A 23,436-nucleotide genomic window follows, 5' to 3' on the forward strand; every position below is an offset into this window, starting at 1 on the left:
AGTATTGCAGAAACACTGTCAGAATACCACAAGACTTTAGCAGCTTCTACATTAAGGGATCAGAGGGCTTGATATATGATATTCTGGAGGTCAAAGAAGCTAGGATTAAAACTAAGAATCACCTACCCAGCAAAACTGAGGGTAATCAGTGAGGGGGATAAATTGACATTCAGTGATGTAGAGGAATTTAATGCATTCTTGAGAATCCAGAGCTAAATAGAAAAATTGACTTCAAATACAAGACTCAAGAGAAGCATGAAAAGGTAAGCAGGAAAGAGAAATCATAATCGACTTATTAAAGTTGAACTGTTTACATACCTACATGGAAAGTTGGTATTTGTAATTTATGAGACCTTTCTCACCATTAGGATAGTTGGAGGGACTACTGAATATGAAGGAGTATCTAAAAAATAAAATTAAGGGGTAAGAGAGGAATGTATTGGGAGGAGGAGAAAGGGAGAGGTAGAATGGGGTAAATTATCTCACATGAAGCAAGAAAAAGTTTTTACAGTGGAAGGGAAGAGGGGGGAGGTGAGAGGGAATGAGTGAATCTTATTCTCATGGATTTGTCTTAAGGAGGGAATAACATACACACTCAATTGGGTATGGAGATCTATCTTACCCTACAGGAAAGTAGGGGGGAAGAAAATGGAGGTTGGGGGGGTAATAGAAAGGAGGGCAGATTGGGGGAGAGGGTAATCAGAAGCAAACCCTTTTGAGAGGAGGGACAGGATCAAAGGAGATAATAGAAAAAAATGGGACAACAGGATAGGATGGAGGGAATTATAGTTAGTCTTTCACAACATGACTATCGTGGAAGTGTTTTGCATGACTACACATGTGTAGCATTTCAAATTGCTTCCCCTCTCAATGAGGGTGGGTGGGGAGGGAGGAAGGCAGAGAATTTGGAACTCAAAAGTTTTAAAAACAAATGTTGGAAATTGTTTTTGCATGCAACTGGGATATAAGATACACAGGCAATGGGGTATAGAAATCTATCTAACAGGAAAATAGAAGGGGAAGGGAATAAGTGGGTGGGGGGGTGACAGAAGAGAGGGCAGATTGGGGTTAGGGGTAATCAGAATGCACTGTCTTGGGGTGGAGGGAGGGGAGAGATGGGGAGAAAATTTGGAACTCAACATCTTGTGGAAGTGAATATTGACAATTAAATAAATAAATTGGGGGTGGGGTGGAGAATGCAGAGAAGATTCAGGGACTACTTGCACAGTACCTGGGACACTATCAGTGCTTAATGAATGCTTATTCACTCACCTGCAGTAGTGAAGTCAATTTCCTAATCCAGAACTTTGCTAAAGCAGTGAAATCACAGGTCCAGTCCTTATCTGTATCTCTGTATACAAGATAGAATATTTTTAGAAATTTATTTTATTTTTAATTTATAGAATAGAATATTAATACAAAAAAAAATCTGGGCAGTAGGTATTCTTCATGCACTTGATCTTTCTTTTAGTGATTAGAGATATCTTCCAGTAGATTCTAATGTTCTACAACTTTAATATGTGATAAAATTCACATAATAATTCCAGTGTTTGAACAGGAAGACACTTTGTTGTAAAACTATTTTCTACCAGATCTGATGTTTTTTCCATAATCATTTTACTAGGCCCAGTGAGATACTATATTTTCTATGTCTTTCACTTGTTAACAGTAAAAAAGTTCCCTTGTTAAATATCAATTGTAGAGAAGCCTGCTTGTTCCCTACTAATCCCATCATCAAGGATATCTTTGTGTATAGATTCTTATGAAGATTTATTTATAGATGGGCATCTAGAGTGGTAGTTATTGTGGCCCTTTGGTCACCTTTTTAAATATTAATAAGGTTAGAGTTTTGGTGATTTTGCCTTTAGTGTCTTTCCCTTCTTTATGTGCCTTGTATCCATCAGTGCCTTTACAAGTTTATAATATTCAGCCTGGATTTCCTTGGTATGTACTTGGTCCCTTGAGCAATTGCTATTGTCATTGTTCTCTTTAGTAACACTATTGCTTCCTCTATATACATGTCTGAGATTGTGATGTTAGCTTCTAAGTGTATTGGTTCCACGATAGAAAAAAATAGTCTACTAAAAATGTTTTTGCAAATCTTTTCCATTTTTCTTCAGTTTCTAGACTTTCCATTTTTGTCCTTAAATGCCTTTGGAATATTTAGTTAGTTATCTTGCCAGGCTTTTTCTAAACTGGTTTTAGCCTTCACTGCTTCTCTCTGTTTAATGAGAGTATCATACTCATCCATCATCCTTCCTAATAAGATTTTACAAACAAATTTATTTATTTATTTATTGTGAGGCAGTGGGGTGACTTGCCCAGAGTCACACATCTAGTAAGTGTGAAGTGTCTGAGGCCAGATTTGAACTCAGGTCTTCCTGAATCCAGGGCTGGTGCCCTATCCACTGTGCCATCTCACTGCCTCACAAATTTATGTTTTTAACCTATTACCTTTGACAGCCTTCTCTCTAGGTTTGGCAAGTAAGTCAGATATTTTACTGAGTAGGGAATTTTCTTTGTTCTCCTTGGGACAATTTAGCTTACACCAGTTAAATTTATGGATAAAATTAGTGTAGTTGATATAAATGTTGTTTCTGTTGTCCATTTATCACTTTTGATTTCACTTGTTAAAATAATTGAGGGACAAGTCATTTTGATTTTGCACCTTTTTTTATTATTATTGTTGTTTGTTATTCTAATGTTAGCTCAGATGAGTTAATAGTGTGGCTATACTCAGTTGACTCAGGGATTACTCCCACATCAATAATAAACCTTTTCCCATATGTTAAAATGTAATCTGTTTCATTCTTTATGGTGTTATTTGCTGCTTACCATATTAATTGCAGGAGTATTAATGATATTATGTGAGACTTCTGTGTAATATACCAGTTTTTGGCCTCCCCATTTCTTCCTGAACATTGCTTTGCCATGTGTTTCTTCCCCACCCTCACCTTTCCCCACTCCACTTTGCATTTAAGTCTCCAAGTATTAGAGCATATGTTGTTGATTTGATTTGGAAGGTCTTAGCAAGTTTTTCATAGAATTTCTCTGCTATCACATCCTCAGAAACTGGTTTTGGTACATAAGCTGAAATTTATTTAATGGTTTTCTTTTTGCAGATACTTTAATATTGCAATGTGTGATGACCACACATCCCATGAAATAATATTTCTTGTTGCTTCTGGACACACAGTGAAAGAAATCTAACCTATTTTTGAGGTTTTTTTTCCAGTTCTAGTGTGAACCTTTTGTTAACATGGAAAAAATGAGTTACTATATGTGGTATGATCATACTTTTCTGCTCAGAATTCTACAGCTACCTCCTTCTTCCCTACAGTCAAGTTCAAACTGCTTTGTCTTGGGTTTAAGGCCCTTTAAATTGATGTCACCTACCTTTCTGCTCCTATTTCATTTTCTTTCCTTCCCTACATATGGTCAGTGCTCCATTCAAACTAGATGGCAGTAAGAATAGAATGCTGAATTTGTCATCAGAAGGACCTGGCTTCAAATCCCATCACAATTATTAGCTATTCACCTTTATGTTCCTCAATTTCCTCATCTATAAAATGAGGATAATAGTAGCTGTATTACTTATGTCACAGGTTTGTTGTAAGGATCACATCCCCAAGGTATAGTAAAGTTTCTCTGTACACACTTTCTGCTTAAAACTTTTTGTTTAATTCAATTGAGCTATTATTCACTTAACTGGTATTTATTTGCATATTTACCTTCCAAATTGAGATATACTTTTTATGTAGGAGAGGATTAGTAGTAATTTTTTACATTCTTGTTTCAACAGAGATTAGGCAGAAACAGAATTTTTCCTCTTACCTAAATGCTTAATGTAATTTAATAATAGTCTTAAAGCTGGCATTATATAGGACTTCATTTGTGGGATATAATAAAAATAGTCATTTTATGGCTTACATGGAGCTCTTTATGGTTTATAAAGTGATTTATAACCATTCATTCATTTAAATTCAGCAAACATTTATTAAAATTTACTATGTGCAAGATGTCCTAGGTGCTGGAAATATAAGAAATGACCCAGTCCTTGCCCTGAAGGAGTTTACCTTCTGCTTGGTGAGGTAGGGCGTGACTACAGCCTGAACACAAACAGGTATATACAGCAACCCTTTGAGACGAAGTAGAGTGCAAGTATTAGTCTTGTTTAACATGGATATAGAGTCTCAGAGAAATTGTGACTCTCTTAAGATCACACAACTAAGGAGTGGTAAAGCCAGGATTCATGTTTCAAGTCCTGTAAATCCAATGCTTTTTCGACCATACCTGCTTGATAGATCAGTGTTTCATTTAAAAGATTTGAGAATTCTAAAAGAAAGTAATAATTGTTTTCTTTTATAACAGTTTAAAAATGTCAAAGAAAGATCAGAATGGATTAGGTAAGCTATATCTAGGGATAAAATTGTTTACAGGTATAAATTAGTCCATGTAACATATATATATATGTTTATATGTGTGTTTAGTAATTATAGATGTGATGGAGCTAATGTGGTTGTTTGTGTTCAACACTTTTTATAGATCTTCTATTATACCAGAATATATGTTTAGTGTTTCAGTTCCATGAAACTATATGCATAGTTCTTTCATTAAGTATCTTCAGCTTTGTGTATAAATCTTTCATCAAGTATCTTCATCCAGTAAACAAATCATTTTCCTTAGGAAGATTAAATCATTTTCCTGGAAGAAGCTTTTCTCTTTCATAGGCAGTTTAATTCATTAATAATGGCCTTAATTTAAAATGTGTTTTCTTTTTAGTCAGGCCTTGAAGTGAGCATCGACAAATCTGTGGCTGAAGGGGATATTGAAAAGGCAGAAGAACTCAGTAATAGGTTAGCTGCTCGAGAGGTAATTAAAATTTTTTTAAACTTATGTTTATTGTTAAAGTATTTTATGAGAAAATATAGTTAACATTTTTAGTACTGTCATTCAGCCTATAGTTATTTATGTTATTTTGAAATGTAGAATCATGATTCTATAGTTATTTTTTTAGATCAATTTTGGCTAAATCTTATTTCAGAAATGATTCTTTCCTCATAATCTCATAAGCAAGTAGATCTTTTTTCTCTGCATGACCAAAAGGTTAGCCTTCCTTTCCCATTTGCTTCTTTAACCCCATTTAACTTTCATTGTAGGGGGAAAAGCAGCTTGCTCTCTTTCTAAAGATATGATAGGCAAGGTCACAAATAGGGGTTGCTTACTTATCAGGAGTAAAGACCACATGTGATCTGGCAGCTTTCTGTATAACTCCTTTTCATTTTGTTAGTATTTAAAAAATATGCTTGCAAGCTAGCCAAATTTTTGTGTTTTATTTGTAGTACACTAAATGACTGGCTTACCCATTTGCCATTCTCTTAGACTATGTTTTGTTTTTGTTTTTGTTTTTTAATTTTTTTTCTTAGACTGTTTACGTGGTGTCCAGTGACTTGGTAAATTTAGTGAAAAAAAAATGTAGCCAAGCCATTGTTTGGCTTCCTACAAACTAGCATAGTGATTCACTTATAGAAAATCTTATACGCTACCTAACTGTTCATTATCTAAATGGAAGTCTGGTGAATGAAACTTTATTTAGTAAATATGACACTATGCTGTGCTTTAAAACCAACCTTGACTGTTAGCACTTTATTTTACTTTTGGTTTTGGAGCAGCTGCCCTGATTGGTGTTGGGCTCAGCAGAAATAGATACTTGAAGGTAATCTTAAAGTTTGAATTTTCTTTTCTCCTGTCCTTCATTGAATCACTATACTGTAAAGAAAGCCATGCAGGTTAATTTAGGAGAGTGAATAGAGACATAGAGAGTGTTACAGTTGTTTTAGGCAACTTCTTTTGGAGGAAGGGGCAGTATTTTTGGTATATAATCTCTTCAGATTTATCAACAACATTTTAAAAAACATTTATTTTTCTCCCTAAACCAGTAATGCTACGAAGATATGTAACTAGCTTGTTGCTGTGTTTTATCTTTTGAGGTGGCTATATCTTGGTTTCACTGGGTGCTGCATATTATTTGGATATAGTGATAATTTTATTAATCTCTTTTTAACCATTTTTATGTTTTCAAAAACAAAATGATTCATTGGTTTATTTTTTCCTTTTTTTCTTTCATTGGTTTATTCTTTGGGAAAATTATTTTAAATAGCATCTTGTACATTGTACATACCTATTAGACTTTCAGTAAATTTTAGGTAAAAGGAGAGACAGTGTCATGGTAGATAGAGGGCTATCCATGAATTCTGCTCTGATGGATACTTAGCTGTGTGACAGTTGACAAGTCACTTAACCTCTTAGTATCCAGGTAACTGCATAAATTATTGAATTAATAGAGGAGTTTCCTATGCCAGTGAAACCATAGGTCTAGAAAAAAAATTAGCTATTGATTTTGTAGTTTGTGTAGCAATTTGAGAAACACTACAAGGAACCTTCATTTTAAAAATTGGTTGTATTCTAAAAGTTCATTTATAGTTCAAACTGTTAGGAATTAAAATGTGGTTTTTAATAGGAAAAAAAAAACTGTAAATGTTGGGGTAAGGTATTCTGGTTAACTCTCAAAAGCTTGTATATGATTCCTGAACTCCACTCCATGGCAAGGAAGCAGGTAGGCTTCTGCAACTTGGTACCATAGAACCAGTTGCAAGGATTCTGTTTCTTCATCAGTAAGGAAGGGCTTGGGCAGAAGTGTTCATTAGCAGTAGAGAGTTTCAGATCCTTTCTTACATCATTTGTAAGCTAATTGGGGACTGCTTATACTTTAGATAACTTATCTCATTTGGATCAAGATTACAAGGGATCATCAAGAAGGCAAGTTTGGTTTGTAGAGTGTATGAATGGGGAGTAATGTGGAATCCAGCTGGAAAAGTAGGTTGGAGTCCCATTGCAAAGAACTTTAAATGCCAGACAGAAGAGGTTGTATTTTTATCCATTGGTAGTAGAGAACCACTGGAGCTTTTGGAGCAAAGGAATGACTTGGATTAACTTGTGCTTTAGAAATATTAAATTGTAGCATTCTGAAGGATAAATCAGAAAGGGGAAAGAGTGGAGTCACAGAAACCAGTTAGGCAAATGCAATAGTCTAGGCAAGAGGTTATGACAACTAGAACTAGGTTGGTGGCCATAGGAGTTGAGAGAATGGGCCGGGTCTGAGAAATGTGGAGAAATAATTACAAAGACTTGGCATCTAAAAGGATATAGTATGATTGAAGAGTTGATAAAGACTCTTAGATTGCAAACTAGGTGACTAGAAGAATGGTTGAATCATCAACTTAAATAGGTAAGTTAGGAAGATAGATGATTTTATGGAAAAGGGTAATGATTTCTATATTCAGGATGTTGAGTTTGAGATTGCATTGGGACATCCAATTGGAGATAACCAGTTATATATGCAGATTTGAAAAGACAGTTGAGGACTGAATATGTAAATTTGAGATTAATCTGCATAAAGATGGTATTTGGGGCCTGAGGAGATCCTTTAGAGGGAAAAAAGAGTGTAGGACAGAGGCATGGGGGTACATTCAAATGTGAGGGCAGAAACATAGATGATGATCTTGGAAGGAAAATTGAGAAGGATGAGTCAGACAAGATGAGACCCTGGACAGAGCAGTCATGAAAACGTAGGAAGGAAAGGGTGTCCAGTAGGAACATGATGGTCAATAGTGTCATATGCTGCAGAGAGGTCAAGAAGGATGCACCCTGGAAAAAAAGTTTATTAGTTTGGCATGAAGAGACTATTGAAGACCTTATGGAAGTCAGTTTAAGGGGTGAAGTTGGAAACCAGATGGCGTGAGGTTGAAAAGTGAGTGGAAGATGAGAAAGTGGAGTCATTGAGTATAAGCAGCACTTTATTGGAATTCAGCTGTGAAAGGGATCAAATAAAGAAAATAATCACCTCAAGGATGGTGAGGTTAAGTAAGGGTATTTTAAAGGATATGAGATGCTAACATGTTTGTAGGAGTAGCACGAAATAAGCCAGTTGACAAGGAAAGGTTGAAAATTGGGGGAGGAGAGAAGGGATGGTGGAAAAGATGAGCTCCTAGAGGAAACAAAAGGGAATGGTATCAGGGTCACATGTAGAGTGGTTGATATTGGCAAGGAGAAGTGCCACCTCATTCTCTCAGACGAGAACAAAGGAGATGATTAAGAGATGATAAGGCCAGGTTTTCTCTACATATTAGTTAGTTTTACTGAACTTTTCCCCCCTCTTTTTTATTCTTTATAATATGGAATGGCTTTGGGTGGGAGGGGGACCTTGATACCTTGGGAAATGCAGGTTATATAAGAACAAAAGATACCAATTTTTTTTTTTTTTTAAGGAAGGTTGTGACTGAGGTGTGGATTTGGGTATGGGAGGGAACTTGAGACAGATGGCCTAAATTTTTCAGTGAAAGTTGAAGGCGAGGTTCTCTGCTGAGGGGGAAGAGGGTGAGATAGAGAGGGAGTCAATGGGGAAGATGACTTTTGAGAAAAGTTTTTGAACAGCTGCTTTGGAGAGTGTTGAGGTCTGTCAGGGAAATGTAAAAGACTAGGGTAATGAAGGTCCAGTTGAGACTAGATAGCATAAATTTATAGTAGGGCCCATTTAGTAGTTGTGTGACTTTCTGCAGAGGTATTATGCAGCTTAGGACAGAGAAGGTGGATGGAATGCATTGAGGAATCCAAGGGTAGAGGCTAGTGACTCTTAACTAAAGGGAAAAGATTTTGAAGGGAGAGGGAAGCCAGAGCAGGAAGGGATGAAATGATAGATTACAGTGAGGATGGGAGTTTAGGTTTAGTAGGGATGATATTTAAAGAAAGAAGAAACAGGTGGTTATGGTAGATAAAAGACTTAGATACAAAAATGAAACCTGTCGCATGGTTGGTAATGAAAGCAATTATAAAAGCAGTGTATATGACCATCCCTGTGTATCAGTGAGGTGGAATGAAAGTTCAGATTGTTGGAGTTGAATAGTTTGATTAAGTAAATGCATTTTTGGGGCCATAAAATGTAAATTGAAATCCCCAAGTATAAGGACAAGCATTGGAATGGAGGAAGAATATGTTAGGCTTTGAGGGAACTACAAATATAAATAATACATAGTCCCTGTCTTTAATAGTGGCTAAGTGACACAGCAAATAAGAGTACTGACCCTGGAGTCAAGAAGACTTGTGTTCAAATATAGCCTCAGACACTTAGTAACTGTGAGGCCCTGGGCAAGTCACTTAACCTCTGTCTCAGTTTCCTCAACTGCAAAATAAAGATAACAACAACCACCTTGAAGAGCTATTCTGAGGATCACATGAGATAATATTTGTAAAGTGCTTAGCATAGTACTTGGCACAAAATAGATATACTATAAATAAATACTTATTCCCTTTCTCTTTTCCTTCCTTTCCCTTCCCAATTCAATAATACAGAAATCAATGTTAGATTTACCTTGGGTTCTTTATTTTACTTTAGGCAAATTTATATGATGGAAAATTAGTAATGCTGAAATATTTTAAAGGTTGTGAATGAAACAGTTTTTGGCATTAAATCCTGAATAATTTGGTTATATATTTTAAAAGAGGGTGTCCCAAAAGCCTTAGTGCAGTTTTAAGCTATATACCCTATATATGTCACAGAACATTTGTAAAGGAACTTAGAAATATTCTACCCCAGCCTGTATCTGAACAAGAGTTCCCTCTTCCACGTCCTTGACCTTGACAATTATGGTCACACAGCTTCTGCTTGCAACACTCTAATGAAGGATAGCATACTAGCTCCCAAGACAATCCATTCCAATTTGGGGCAGTTTTAATTATTTATAAGCTTTTTTTACATCAGGTCTAAAGATCTGCCTCTCTGTAGCTTGCAACCAACTCTCCATTTACCTGCTTCTTGTTTTGGCTGCTACTCTTTCATTTCCTTTTCCATTAGGGTCATAGCATCATAGATTTATAGCTGGAAGGGACCTTAGCGATCATTTAGTCTAACCCACTCTTCAGATGAGGAAAACAAGGCCCAGAAAGATTTGAATTTGAACCGATGTCATCTGATTTCAAATCTAGCACTCTACTTTCTTTCTTCATTGTTCTTTAGAACCTTAAACCTACTTTTCAACCTATAAAAGTAATATTTTATGTTTGTGCCTAGATTCTGGGAGGGCAGTTAGATAATACTGGGCCTGGAGTCAGGAATACCTGAGTTCAAATCCAGCCTCAGACACTTACTAGCTACGTGACCCATATTATCGCTCTTTCTCTCATTTTCCTTTTCTCTTTTTCACTACCTGCTAGATGCAAACATGCCAAGGTCTCTGTACCTCTTTTGCCTATGTCGTTCCTTCAGACAGGCATCTTATAACTTCCCCTTTTTATAACCAGCCTCCTAGAAAGAGTTGGTCACTCTTGATGCATGTACTTCCTCACCATGCAGTCACTTCTCAACAATGCCTCTTATAATTTGTCTTCTTACCCTACTGTTCTATGCAACCTCCAAATTTACCAGTGGTTTCTTGATTGTTAAATCCTATGACCTTTTCTGAGATTTAATTCTTAACCAGGTCCTGGTTGTCCTATTACTTATCTTACAAATCTTCTTTGGTCTTATTGCTAATTCATCATCTAGTCCTCCTTCCCAGTTCTTTCTTCCCCCGCATTAATCACCTTGGGCCCCCCCCCCCCAAAAAAAGCATGGATGTCCCTCAAGGCAGTGAGTGCCTTTAGTTCATCTTTTATTTCTCTATACTAGGAGCTCTTTGTGTTATGGACCCTTTTGACAACTGGGTGAATCCTACTGACCCATTCACAGAATATTTTTAAGTGCATAAAATAAGATATATAGGATTGCAAATGAAATCGATTATATTGGAATAGTTAGAATATTTTTGGAAAAAACACAGAACCCAAGAATTCTTATCTGTATTCTCCCTCAGCTTTCACTGGCTATTATCTCTGTACAAATAATCCCCAAATCTGTATATTCAGCCTTTATTTGATTTCCAAAGCCCACTTTGCCAGTTTACCTGGCTGGACATTTCTACCTAGATGTTCCAGCAACATCTCAAATGCAGCATGTCTAAATCAGGATTTATCATCTTGACTCATAAAACCATCCCTCATCTAAACATCTAACCATGTTCATAACAGTATATTCATAGAATCATGGGATCCATAACTACAAATGGTCCTTACAGGTCATCTCAAATCATCTTATCTCATCCCCTCATTTTGTAGAAGTGGAAACTGAGGCCCAGAGAGGTTAAGTCACTTGCCCAAGGTCACACAAGTAATAAGAGCAGAGTAAGATTCAAACCCTTTTGGCTAGGTGGACACTTGGTAGCTATGTGTGACCCTGGGCAAGTCACTTAACCCCAATTGCCTTAATGAAAAACAAAAAAGATTCAAACCCTTTTCCTTTGATTCCAAATCCACATAACACAACATTCACACCACAGAATGGTTTGTATTGAGTGGGGAATATGTGGTTCATACCCTTATCATCTATAGTAGAGGTGTCAGACTCTTAACTCTCTGTTAGAAAACAGCCCTTCAGTGGCCTATAAAACTTACATTAGGCCCAAAGATTAATTTAAATAAAGTGTTAAACAAAATAAAATACAAAGCAACATAGATAATGTAAATTTGTAGTTTTCCAAGTCAATATGCTGCCACCAGGGATTTGTATTTGTTTCAGTTTGACACCACTAATCTAGACTACTATAATAGCTTCCTAATTGGTCTCCTTCATTTATAATCTCTTCTCTGTCAAATCTGACCTCCTTGTAACTGCCAAAATAATCTTAAGGCACAAAGTCTTATCTTGTCACTCCTCTGATCAAAAACTTTCAGAGGTTCATTATTGCCTATAAAATAGAATATGAATTCCTTAGATTGGCATTAATATTGTCATCTCAGCTGTAACCTACTTTTCTATCCTTTTTTCACGTTATTTCTCTTTGTGCATTCTAAGGGACATTCAAACTAGATTCCTCGATTTTTCATTTCTTGCCTCCTGGGCATTTGAACACTCACCTCTCATTCCTGCCTCTCATAGTATACTTATTTTTCTCTAAGATTTAGCTCATGTGTGACCTCCAGTGGGAAGTCTTTCCTCATCCTCTGGTAATCTTTTCTCCTCCCTTAATGCTCTCTCCATCTCCAAATTATTTTATTATTATTTTTTTTAATGGGTCCATGTTGTGCTTTCTCTTCCTTTCCCCATCCTCCCCTTAGAACATAACCCTGTCGAAGACATGGAATGTTTAATAATTTTTTAAAAATTCTTGCAGACTTAAACAGACTTTTAATAGATGTTTTTCAAATTGAAGTGAGCATCTGCCATTGACAAATTTAAAAGCTTTCAGAAATTGTTACTATATGCATCTATAGTTTTTGGTTCTCTTGAAGTTAAAAGTACTTATTTATACTGCTTTTAAAATGGGAATTGTATGCCATTGAATAGATATTTTCACTCTTCACAAATGTGTTTAGTTTAAAAGACATTACTTATTTGGCATGGTTTATGACAAATAGGATTGCTTTTGCAACACTTGATACTTTTCATGCTCAGAGCTTTATATGTAAGGATTGTAAAGATTTTTTTCAAAATTGTTTTTCCCCTTCACACAAACATAGCACTTTGTTCTCAAAAGTAAATTCAATTTATTCGGTTTTTGATTAAAGAATTCTAATTTTTTAAAAAACATTTTTTGAGTTCACATAATTTGGGCTCTGTGAGTTTTCCATGGATAAGTGGAAAAACATCTGGAAAATGTTTGTTGTTGGTCTGAAACAGACATGGAAAAGATGCTGATGCCGTGTTAATTTAGCACTCATGAGGAATAACTAAAGTAATCAAGGTTGAATTATTCTTGTATACATCATTAGAGATTTAATTTTTCTTATTTTCCCTAATGAATATTAAGGTTGGGATTTCGTAAAGTTAATAATTGTATATTTAGGGCATAACCCTTTTAAAGTAGAATGTGTATGCACTTGGTGGGTGTCCTTTTGGAAATCAGGTGTATTGGGTTTTAATCAGTACCATTTTCTTTTTCAAGAGCAGTGACTGGGGCCTACTGATAAAGCCTGGGCCGTGAGGCACAGATCCCAGAGTTCTTCAAGCCTTTTCCTGCCATAATAAGTGAAACTAATTTTTGATGTATAACATTTATAAGCCTGTGAAAGTGATAGGGCCGCATCAGTATTGAAAAAAAATGAAGCCAAAAATAAATCCATGGCAGAGAATAGCCCTTGAAAATGTATCCTGAAAAACGTGGTTTGTCACAAAAATGCCATCAGTGTGTTATCATTGTGACATCACAAGAGATATTTTTCCCCCTATTAAAGTCCATTAATATTCATGGTAACATTAGCAATGTACATCATCATATTTGGGGGAATGGCTCAAGTTCACACTTTTGAAGCCATGGTTGTATTGTGGAAAGGTGTTTTTTTCCCCCCATTGTCGGATATTTTGGGGCCATCACTTCAAAATATTTTTTATTTTGGAAAGGGGAAGATTGTGGATGGAGAGGATATACAGAGGTGAAACATATGACCATGTTCTTCTGTGTGTCATACATACTGAACCATTCTAATTTTTAAGGAGCCTGAGGAGTTTTTTCTTTTAACTATTACATAACCTGATTGTTTTGGTAATCTATTAACTTGAAGTCTCATATTATTGTGACACATTCTGTTATGGGTAGTAAGAAGTGTTCTAGTAAAACCTGACTTTGAAATTCTTCCCCTTGATGTTTTCTTTGACACAAAACTGTCTTTAAATTGTTTATTCTAATTTCATAGCAGCCAATGAGAAATCAGTACTTTAACATTTCAAATACTGAAGTCTAGATTTAATTAAAAAGAAGAAACCGGTTAGGTTGAATAGTACATTTTGGAAGCAGAATTTTTCTCTTGGCTTATGCATGTCCTCTTGTTGTGGATCAAAACCAGCTTTCTATTTGGCAATAGAACAGTGAGTTTCTATCATCAAATGAGTCACACCTCCACCAAGTTAATGCACTGCTAAGATTGATTTCAGTTTTACTAATACAGTATTAGAAACAGAATGACCAAAGAAAGAGAGAATGTAATAGTTTATTACATAAACACACCCCATCTCTGGCTTGCTGCCTATGAATTTCCTTAAAGTTTATTTAGATTGTACCCCATAGCTTATGTAATTGCCATTCTATAGATTACTGAAACAGAATAGGGTTTAATCAGAGCACTAGCTAAACTTAATTGTCTATTCAAAAAGATAGAAACTTGTGCGTTATATACAGTATTGTAAATAGGTAATATTCCTGTGCATCCTAGAAGAAGTAGCTGTCTTGTCCCTTTTACATTTTACAAAGTATTAATATTCATACTCGAGATACTCTTTCTTGTAATCCACTGCCATCTGTGCCAGAGCTGAAAGCTTTTGATTAAGGAGAAAGATACGATAAAGTATTTCATATTTTAAAGATCTTATTGCTTGAATTTATATAAATGAGTACCTAAGGCAATGACTACCTCCCCTGTATATTTAATGATAACATTTCCAGCCTTTGTCCTGTAGAGCAAAATATTTATTTAGGAATAACCAAGATATCTCAAGAATAAATGATATTAAAAGAACCAAGTTATTGTTATTGATTTTTAAAATGTATCTGGGGAAATAGAAATAAATTTGAGTCTATTAATTTTTACTTTGCCAGAATGTATTTTCTTCAGTAGCAAATTTTATGGTAAAGATAGTAATGCTGACCTTTTAAATAGTATGGGAAAAATATTTTTAGCCTTAAGCTCAGCATAATTAGGTTAAGTTTTTAATACTCAAGTGAAATAAATGCTCTGAAGATTTGGATAAATGATTTATTTCAGGCCAGACTACATGAACATATCATATATTATTATTAGAACAACTTCACATTAACTGTGAAAGTGGTGTGATTTGAGGTGTAAAGTAAAGCTACGAAATTTTATCTTAGCATATAAGGTATTCCTCCCTCTGAGAAAGGTTAGTTTTGTTAAGGATAGATGTACGTAGGTGGACTACTGTTCTCCAGCCGCAGGTGATCCTAAGAATATTCCGGTTAATATAGATCTTTTGTTTTTCTTTTCTTAGTTTTATGTTAAGATTTCATTGTCTAAACATGAAGGCAAAAACTCCCTAATCAATAAAACAATTTTGACATTAGGCTTACCTGTCAAAGTGCATTAGTAGTATTGCCCAATCCAGTTACTTTTTTTTTTGAACTATTATTAATTCTTTTAAACAGGAATAATGCTGTTAAAATGATTAACTGTAAAGTTGCTTTTGGCATTTTAGTAAGTGATATTTCTAACGCAGCAATTCTTTAGGACTGACTTAAGAGAAGCTGAGAAAATAAGAGAAATTAAAGTCAGATATTTCAGTGAAGCAGACGTATTATTTTGTTTGAAGCCCTTCATCTGAAAATCAAAGCAGCGAAATTGTTTTCTCCATCTTTCTTTAACGCATATTTCCTACATATAAAAATATAGTGATAGTCAATATTTCCAGGGTAGAATATTTTGTTTAAACATGAAGCAGAACAGTATATCTCAATGAAGTTGTGATTATTGAATTTTCATAATCTCTAAAATTATGAGTATTAGATATCTTTCTGATTTCTTAATAATTGTGATTTCTCACCACTTAAAATTGAACAAATACTGTGCAGTACATTAAATGTAAATTAATTATGTACACATGCAGTATTTAAAATAGGAAATCTCTAATTACACTTTTTGTGAGAGGAAACGAAATTGCAGATTCTAATGATGCTAGTGAATATTCTATGTGCAGTGTGCTTTTAAAGTAAAAGTAAAGTTTTTAAAGATTTTTAAGTGACCAATACATATACAAGGTTATCAGATAATCTCTAATCACCCTGCTGAGATGCATTTCACTTTTCATTTTTATGAGATGTAATCTGTCTTAACTGTGGATGCTGTTCCTCAGTGTTTATAATAATTTCTATTAAGGAATAAAATTGAATAGCTGCTTTTAGGTGTGTTAATGACGATCAGTGGATAAGGATGAACCTAGTAAATTGGGAGAAGGGGAGGGGAAGCTGTAGGATAAGCTCTTCACTGGCTTGAAACTTCATCATTCCTGTAGGATAGGATAAGTTGTGTTTGTGTGTGTGTGTGTGTGTGTGTGTGTGTGTGTGTGGTATCTTGTACTGAATCACTTTTCATTCGATTTTGATCATTGTCAGTGCTTCTTAAAATCTTTAGTCTAACCATTGGACAGGAGGCTCATAAAAGGTTATTTCATTTTTCACCTTTGGGTTTCTTCTGTCCTTGGAGCATATATTGCATGTCCATGAAATGCTACAGAGACCTCTGTTACTCGATTAGAAGATGATATTTTAGCACAGCAAATAGAGACTAATCTGAGTGTATTCAGGTAAGGGGTGTTCTTGGTTACATTCCTTTGCATCTAGCTTAAAGGGTTTTTTAATCCCTGCTTAGGAACTTTAATTAAATAGCATAAAAGTTAGAACACTGTAATATTTTAAAATATCTACCTTTTAGTTAAGGATGAGTCTTTTTCTCAGGCTTTCAGAGTATGCTTGAAAATATCTCTTTTTATCAAAAATGTTTTCTTCTAACCTTTGGTATATGATTGGGTGATCACCTAGAATGGCATTCCTTATGCTCTCTTTTAATTATGTTTATCTGTGCTTTTAACAAACCTTAAAAAAAAGATTTCAGATGTTACAAGTCTAATTAAAGAGACAGACAAAGCACAGTTTATACTGTAGATTTTTTCTGCAGTTCAATTAATCAGCATGTTTTCTCTTTTAATTAAAACCATTTTAGTAAATTAAAGCCCACAGCAAAACACATATATAATTTGTTTGTAATTAGCTCTTAATTGGTGGTAGTTGAAGCTTAGCACCCTTGGTTTCTTTCTTCATGATTGCCATTTTATTAGCAGCCAGTCATTAATTAATCTTTTTCTAATTAGCTTATAAAACTGTTGATGGCACATTATTGTAAATGTGATTTTAAGTTCAAAGCTTGTTAATAAGCTTTCTTACTTAGAAGAACAGAGATAAAGAAATTGCTGAAAACAGTACTACAGTTCTTTTTTAAAAAACTGTCTTTCTTATAAGGGGACTGTGTAAAGCATCTAACAGCTTATGGTTAATTTTTTTAATGCTTTTTTCCCCCTTATGAATAGAAGTTGCTTGAATATAAAGGTCTATATCTAATAGTGACTTAAATAATAAAACATCTTTTCTCCCTCTGCTGTAGCATAATGTAGTAGTATACATATATTAATTTGAAGTCTTCATAACCATAATTAACAAAGATGCTATACAAAGTATTACCCAGTGAATTCAGTGTTGAGTACATGATTGAAAGTGTACTGTTTCCATTTCAAAAACCACTTAGGATTGGCATTTCATAACTCATTTGACTGAGCAATTCATGTATATTCTGATAATTTTTTTAAAAAACACTCAAACCATTGGAATGCATTTTGAAATACAAATGGTTCATTTTAAGTAATATTTATTGTATAGTTTTTGGTGTAAAACACATATACTTGTGTATGTGTACATGATCCCATAATGAAATTGTTACATTCTATAACAAGGGAGGTAATAATTCCATTAACATCAATACTTAAAAGAATGGATTCCTTTATATTTCTTTGATAACATAAAAACTTGGGACATCTCTCAGGTGTCCTTAGATGACGAGACCAATGTGAATATGCATCTTCTATTTAACATCTCCTGAATTTAGCACAATATTTATCTTATGAAATTATGAAATGGTTGAAAATTCATTCTTTATTTATTGCCTACATTTTATTCTGTATAGTATAAGCTGCCTCTTCATTGCATAAAAGCCCTTAACTACATGACATTCCAAATTAAACACATCAACATTTGTGCAAAGTTTTCAAAGTTGCAGAAAATATAATGTTATAAGTCACTGGAAATGTTTCCATTTTTGCTGCCTTGTACTTTTTATTATAATTTTTTCAACTTCAGCTATTTTCTGCCTGTTTTTAGAAAGCATTTTATGATGCCATACAGGAAACACTAGAAAGGGATAGCTGACAAAGAAAAAATTAAAAATTGGATAAAAAGTAAATGAATAATGTCATATTACTAAAAAGATGAGAGGCTAATTTGTGCCGACTTTTTGCTAATTTTGTTCAAGCCTCAAAATGAGGAGCTGTCACCCGTTCTGTGTAGCACTGATGACAGTGCCAATGATCCATGAAATAAGCTGCCGCTGGCTTTGTTCTGATAAGAATGAACAAATCTGCACAATGTTCGGCTCCCAGAATCTCATTTTCATACTTGCATGCAGGCTAAAAGAAATAAGCTGTTTGCAGGCTTGATTAATCAGACATTTGAGGGTTTTTTGTCTCTTTGATCTCTTTCGTCTCCTAGGTAACTTGCTTGACATTAATGTTGAGCTTGAGTAAAGACAATCAGGAATTGTAGACCAAACTGATATAAAAATTAAAGACCTTAACACTTTAAGTGCTCCAGTAATGGTTCCGCTTTACTTCAGAAAACATCTGTTTTCATTTAATTAAAGAACAAAAGAGAATGGCATAAATATTTTTCATAGAGACCTATTATTCCATGAAAAGTTAAAGTATGATAATTGGTATTTTTAACTAAGTGCCTCAAAAGTGTCCAAAAGCTATGAGGTGGGGGTGGTGGAGAGATTCATAAATCTGTTAGTTACAAGGTAGTAATTTTGAGATGAGTAAAATATTTTCTGAAATGAATAAGAAGTTTAGAGCCATGCTAGATTAAGCTGTTCAAGTCAGATGCTTCAAATGATTATCAGCAAACTTTATAATGGCAAGACCTTACTACAGAGAAACTCATTTGATTTTTAAAGTTTGTCTTTTAAAAATCTATACTATGTTACAAGGATGTGCCATTATATCTGTTTTACTACCCAATATGATTTACACACTCTAAACCTGTAAAATTGAAAGGAATTAAAAAAATGTCGCAGTGCATTTGCTTGAGGTTATGCAGACGCTTTTACAAATCTTCCAAGTGGCTGTAAAGATGAATGCCTCAAGGGTCTAGCCAGGGCCCTGCTTTTCCAACCAGCTAAAGCCCTTATCTTAAATCCAAGCAAAGTACCATTAATCTTTTTGAAAGACCTTTTATGGCTTTTAATATATCCCAAATTAGAACATTTTACACCCTTGGTTCCTGAAATATGGTGATAAAAAGCCTTTAGAGCTTAATTTTCTTTACTGCGTGCTCTGACCAATTTGCCGTTCTTTGTGATAATGTTTAGACACCTTAATTAAAATGCAGCAAAATATTGGATGTTCTGTATGGAAAATGCTGATACTTTAGCTACACAAAACATTTTTGCGTATATCCTTATTCATATTTTCTTACTTATTTTTACCTTGTATTGCTATTGAGTTGTCTAATGGCCCAAACAGTTTTTAACATAAAGGCAATTGAGCAAGCTTTTGTGATTTTTAGGTTGGGGCATGAAGGTACAAGTGTTAGCCAGAGGTATAGAAGAACCCTGACTCTGCACAAAATATTTATTTGTAATATTATCATATTGCATCTATTCTCATGTTCTGAAAATTAGAACTTGGTCATCTTGCCTCATATAATACTTTATCCCTAGACTATCTATTCCACAGAGGATCTTACATCTTTTTATTCTAAAACATTCATTCTTTTCAGTGTACAGAGAAATAAATGAAGAATATTAAGTTTTAAGTATACAAAGCATACCCTGATTTTTCATTACATTTACCATCTAAATGGGTCTGTTATTAAATTTTGTGAAAACAGAGACAGCATGCTTTTTTAGTGTTTGTCAGGTACAGAATATTGTGTTTGAACTAACTCATGTAAAATGCAGGTAGAAGCTGACCTTTTAAAAGAACTGTTTGAATGCATTGTCTGTGTACCCAGTCGATTTCTTTTATTTACACAGTTCATAAAATGATGGAGCCCTCTCATGCCAATACTTGTTTAATGCATTATAATGTATTATTTTAAGCAAGTTTATACTGTCTTAAAAAGCATGTACTCTAAATCTTTGGGTGAAGTATCATCCTGGATTGGGTTCAATGTAGCTGGGAAACTTAGAGCTTTTAGATTGTTAGAGTATAAGACCATGTCAAGATCAAGTCACATTTAAATGAAATAACTGCATGTCCTAACACAGTCATATATACTCTGATTTGTCTGTTCATGGTCCAGGTAACATAGATTGAGAAATTTCCGTCATTTAAAATGTTGGTATTATGGTACATCTTAATTTACAGTAATCATAGAAAAGAATTTCATTATGTTGTTGATGGCAAATGATATTAATGGTTCAAATCATTTATCTTTTTTAAGTATACAAATTATAAGCTGAATTTGGTTGCATGATAAAAATTTTCTAAGTGCTTTTTCATAGGGTAGCATCACTATCAATTATTCACTGCCTACAGGGATCTTGGCAAAACAGTAGAATGTACTGAAGTTCCATTAGAGTTCAGTGGAATGAAGTCAAAATTTTTTAAAAATCTTCATGATTTGTTGTGAACCTTATACATAAAAGTGGGTATTGTGAATTTTGAAAACTCAAATGGCAAGCTCCAGTCAGGTACGGTAGCTAGTTTAGTAGGCATAAATTCAGACTCTTTTTTTCCATAGTTATGAGAGCTTTTCATTAGGGAATGAGTATAATTTTTGAGTGGTGCTAAATTTGCTTAACTGTAAACTAGACCACAAAATTCTTCTGAAGTTTCCTTTCTGTTAGCTAACTGATGTGCCAAAGACCTTGTAGTTATTTAAAATTGTCACTGTCTTCATGCTGACTTAAGTGTTAGGGATTGCCAAGAACAGGCAAAGGAAAATAGAGCAAACAGTATAAAAGGTTTCTGGAGATAATCACTTATAATTTTTGTTGTGAAAATTATCCAAGATGTCTTATGGATATTACTGTGGAATTTGACTTTGTTTTGGCTAAAAGGTAGCACCTATATTAGGTCCTGTGGTATTGATTTAGTATTTTGAATAAACAATGGATTTAACCTGCTTCTTCAGCTGTCTCTTAAATCAGAATCATAATTTCTTTCGTCAGTGGCTTTGCCAGCTGGTGTTGATCAAATTTTGCTATTCTTATTTTGGTTGTAATATTGTTTCCATTGACCTGCAATTATTTAGACAACTTTATGCTGAAAATTCCTATTTTTTTATGTGGACTACCATTAACACTTGATTTCCTTTTATGAATATCAATTTAAAGATACCACCAAAGAGCAGTACATTGAAATGATTTTGGTCTACGTGTGTAACTTGTATTCTAAAGAAGAAAACCATATGAGGAGCCTATACCAGTAGTCTCCAAAGTGTGGGGAGTGTAGCAGGGTGAGGCAGAGGGTAGGGGGGAAAGAGGAGTAATCATTCAAGGGTGGAAAGATAGATTGCATCCCAGCCTTCCTGCTATAGTCAGTCCTGGGGCTTGTTTCCAGCACTATAGCAGACCCTTCTTCCCTTGTGGACCAGCACTCCTGCTCTATCCCTGAGTAGTTCTACATGTTCCCAATTTCTCCCCTTCTTTAGCAGTCCCTCAGATTGATTATAATCTAACTTCAGCCTAGACACCAGCTGCTGCTCAAGTAAAATTCCCGCCCTACTCACCTTCCTATCTACCTCTTCACACTGTACTCACACCCTTTCTTCCAGATCACTAGCCCCAAGGGTTGGGCTCTATGCTCTGGGACCCTGGGCAGAGAGTAAATTCCATGCCCCACTTTTTCATTCAGGTAGGACAAATTGAATCACATAGGATAAGCAGATATTAAGATGGGTTGCTGAAGATATTATGTTATCTTTTCCCCCCAAATCTACTCTGCTTTTGTTGAGTCTACCACTATCCTCCTAGTCATCCAGATTTTTAATCTTGGCCTACTCATTATTACTCCATGTATCCATTCAGTTGCAAGAGCTTGTCATTTCTGTCTCCAGCTCTTCTCTTATATATCCCCTTCTCTCTTCTTACATACTCACTACCCTAGCTTAGGCCATTATCACCTCTTGTTTGGATGGTGAAATAATCTTTTAATTGGTTTTTATCTTAAGTCATTCCTAATTCTAATCCATCTTCCCCACAGCTGCCAATGTGACTTTCCTAAAATGTAAGTCAGTCTATGTAACCTCTCCCCCAATAAGATCCAGGGGCTATTTTTTGACTCTAGTATCAAATATTTCATTTTATCTCATCTCTTTTGTGTCTTTTATAATATACATAATTATTAGTATAGTAATGCGTATTATAATTTGTGTATATGGAGATGCTAAAAATCTTTTTCTTTTTGATAGGAGTGGCCTATACTATCACTCAAGTGATGTGTGTGTGTGTGTGTATACACATATATGTGTGTGTGTATATATATGTATATATATATATATACACACACTAGCACACACATATTATATTATCACTCAAGCATTTTTAACATCTAGCACAATGCAAGGCTTTGTGAGGTATACATAGTAGAACACACAAAGTGCTTGCACCTGAGGAGCTTATAGTTTGATTTGGGAGATATATACGTGAAGCAACAAGAAACCAATATAAAATAATATATAATTAGGTGGAAGTATGTTGTATATACCTAGTTAAGAGGAAGAAGAGAGAGCTTTATAGGCTGAAATGAGAAAACATTTAATGGAGAGGACTTAGGTTAGCATCAAAGGGCAGAAAACATGAGCAAGGTAAAAAGAAAGGAAAACCACTGTTGTGTGCAGAATATGGTATAAAGATTAGCCTGATGTAGAGCAAAGGTCTTTATTGGGAAGTAAATATTTTAGTCTTTCCATTACACTCTTTTTGATTATCATGGGAAGAAGAATGATTTGAGACCTAAATGTTGCTACACCTATATAAAGGTTTTCAAAGCCACAAGCATCTCTAAAATGTAGAACGTGATCTCTTCTTTTACTCTCAGATTTTGGATAATTGAATTCTAATTAGGTTCAAAGTAGCTCTTGTATTAGCTATGATGTGAGGTTTTTTTCTCTTTGCCTTCTTTTAGCTTGGCGTAAAAATTGCCAAAGCTGTTGCTTGCCGCAACTTTGTAAAAGCTAAAAAAGATGCTGAAACTTCACAAGAGGCTCAAAAAAAGAAGAAACTTGCATGGGGGTAAGTACTTCAAAATTTAGGTTATAATTAGTATTATAGCCATACGAAGCACACAAATATTGCCAGTGTGTTTTACTGTACTTCTTCAATCTTAATTTAGTTTTAAAATATCGTTGCCTGATCTTTATCACTATGTAAATATACTTTTCCTCATCTTATTTTGATATTATTTTGGACCTGGTGAAGTATTTGAAAGATTAAAACAAATCTAACGTCACTTCGTTACTTGCTAAAAAATATTTTAATTATTTAATTGCTTTAATAATGAATAGGTGATTT

General features: G+C 34.6%; 1 protein-coding gene across 2 annotated transcripts in view; it reads left to right on the forward strand.

The window, feature by feature from the left end:
• Nucleotides 1-23,436, forward strand: part of FAM204A (family with sequence similarity 204 member A) — a 41,323-nt gene that overhangs the window by 13,481 nt on the left and 4,406 nt on the right. For both annotated transcript variants that reach the window (XM_027851764.1, XM_027851765.1), the window contains exons 6-7: nucleotides 4,783-4,872; nucleotides 23,051-23,157. In XM_027851764.1, the coding sequence (XP_027707565.1) occupies nucleotides 4,783-4,872; nucleotides 23,051-23,157 (197 nt within the window). The remainder of the gene's footprint in view (nucleotides 1-4,782; nucleotides 4,873-23,050; nucleotides 23,158-23,436) is intronic.

The sequence above is a fragment of the Vombatus ursinus genome, unplaced genomic scaffold (genome assembly GCF_900497805.2).
Source record: "Vombatus ursinus unplaced genomic scaffold, bare-nosed wombat genome assembly UNPS02009205.1, whole genome shotgun sequence".
Taxonomy (NCBI): domain Eukaryota; kingdom Metazoa; phylum Chordata; class Mammalia; order Diprotodontia; family Vombatidae; genus Vombatus; species Vombatus ursinus.